Raw genomic sequence first — 2,500 nt, 5'->3', positions numbered from 1 at the left:
AGACATGACAGTGTTGGCGAAAAGATCCTTCCTGATGTCAATATCGCACCTCATGATAGAGCTGTATACTGTTTCATGAACACCAGCTGATTCCATACCAAGGAAGGAAGGTTGGAACAGAGCTTCGGGGGCACGGAAACGCTCGTTACCGATGGTGATGACCTGGCCGTCGGGAAGCTCGTAGGACTTGTCCAAGGAGGAGGAAGCAGCAGCGACGTTCATTTCGCCTTCGAAGTCAAGAGCAATGTAGCAAAGCTTCTCCTTGATATCACGAACGATTTCACGTTCAGCGGTGGTGGTGAAGGAGTAGCCACGTTCAGTCATGATCTTCATCAGGTAGTTGGTAAGGTCACGACCAGCAAGATCGAGACGAAGGATAGCATGAGGAAGAGCGAATCCTTCGTAGACGGGGACCATGTGGGACACACCATCACCGGAATCACAGACGAGACCAGTGGTACGACCAGAGGCATACAGGGAAAGCACGGCCTGGATGGCCACGTACATGGCGGGCATAGAGAAGGTCTCAAACATGATCTGAGTCATCTTCTCACGGTTCGCCTTGGGGTTGAGGGGAGCCTCAGTGAGAAGTGTAGGGGACTCCTCAGGGGCAACACGGAGTTCGTTGTAGAAAGTGTGATGCCAGATCTTCTCCATGTCGTCCCAGTTGGTGATGATACCGTGCTCAATGGGATACTTGAGAGTGAGGATACCACGCTTGCTCTGGGCCTCATCACCGACGTAGGCGTCCTTCTGACCCATACCGACCATCACACCCTGGTGACGGGCGCGGCCGACGATAGAGGGGAAGACGGCGCGAGGGGCGTCGTCTCCGGCGAAGCCGGCCTTGACCATGCCGGAGCCATTGTCGCACACAAGCGCACACTCGTCTTCGTCACACATTATGTTAGTTTATAAACAATCCTGAGATCTGAAAACAAAATAAAGATTAAAGATTAAATAATAGTATTTTTCTCAATTTTTGTCAACTGATTCAATGGATAATACGACATTTGCTTCACGAAACCGCTGTTAAGGGAAAAAGAACTGCTTTAATAGCTTACATGATTCAGATTTTTTCAATAAAAAATTGTGGTTAAACTCTACAATTACTCTACTTTCTGTCATTATCAGCCATGATATCCTGATATGGATATTCGTATTATAGTCACTTTTCAAACACTAATTCACTAAAACACTGTATTCCCGGAAAAGAAAACATCTTTAGTAAAAGCTCGGTAACATCTGTTCACTAGCAGAGGCGCAGCTGCCTGTACTTACCTCGTCCTGTCTCAATGAACTGACTAACTGCGCCTTACCACTTCCCCTTCTTTTATAGCGTTTCCCCTCGCCTTCTTCACGCAGGTAACACCCTCACACAAATCTTTATTTACATTACTTCAAAAGACTTCCGAAAAGGGACACATCTCCATCAACGATAACAATATACACTCTTATTGATGCTATCTTGAAATTTAGTTCCATTATAGAATTTTTAGTTTTTGAAAATTGTTCTAGTATTACCATATAAGGCGTGGTCACAGTGTTCTTCTCATAGTGGATAAGGTGGAATGCTCAGACCTCAAAGAATGTGGGCGTTTCCGAGGTATTGTTAACCTGCGTAGGGGAGGTTTTTGTAAAGAAAATTTCTGTTGTCGCGAATGGTTTGTTTCAAGAGAGCCTTTATTTATATATTCTATGCCTGATGTAATTGTCTTCAAAATAGTTTAATGTGTTATATGTTCCGCCGAGTGGAAAGAAAGTCCAATTTAATGGATACGATATGCGTTTTACTTATGTCATTTCGATGATTTCAAGGGATGTAATTCTTGTAATATCAGATGTATATTGTAAATACAAACTAATTATAGAGTTCTATTATGCACATACATGCATACATGTATACAAACACGTATACCACATGTACATATATGCGTGAGTTAATGCAAACACATTTTATCTCTGTCTGTCTTTGTCTTTCTCTCTATATATATAATGTGTGTGTGTGTGTGTGTGTGTGTGTGCTTGCTTAAATTAATACAATTAAATCAATGCTTATATACATAGGCAAATTGAGATATATATAAATAGATATAAGTTAATATATGTATATATTATATACATACACGCACACACATATATAAATAGATCTATTATAGATGCATAGATATATGTGTATATTACACACTTTTTTTTTTTTGTATATATATGTATGTATGTGTATATATAAATGTGTGTGTGTGTGTCTGTGTCTACGTGAATATATATAGTATTGGTAGTAGTATCTTAGTTATCATATATATTTATATATATATATATATATATATATATATGCATATATGTATGTTTGTGTGTGTGTGTGTGTGTGTGTGTGTGTTGTGTTTATGCAATATCATAATTGTTAGTATTATTGATTAATGTCATCGTTAGTACTTTTAACACTTCTAATGTTCTCATATTTGATAGAAATACGGACTTTTTGCACTTTCGTTAAAAATGA

The 2,500-nt window shown here is 39.6% G+C and overlaps 1 protein-coding gene across 1 annotated transcript in view; it reads right to left on the bottom strand.

Moving 5' to 3' along the window:
• LOC125040233 (actin-like) overlaps positions 1-921 on the bottom strand; it is a 1,401-nt gene extending 480 nt beyond the window's left edge. The window contains exon 1 of the mRNA XM_047634785.1: positions 1-921. This exon is cut by the window's left edge and continues 480 nt beyond it. Within this exon, the coding sequence (XP_047490741.1) occupies positions 1-903 (903 nt within the window). The 5' untranslated portion in view covers positions 904-921.
• Positions 922-2,500: the final 1,579 nt, after the last annotated feature.

This window comes from Penaeus chinensis, chromosome 28 (genome assembly GCF_019202785.1).
Source record: "Penaeus chinensis breed Huanghai No. 1 chromosome 28, ASM1920278v2, whole genome shotgun sequence".
In the NCBI taxonomy this organism is placed as follows: domain Eukaryota; kingdom Metazoa; phylum Arthropoda; class Malacostraca; order Decapoda; family Penaeidae; genus Penaeus; species Penaeus chinensis.
The sequence above is the reverse complement of the archived record's forward strand: the minus strand, read 5'-3'. Positions and strand labels throughout refer to the sequence as shown.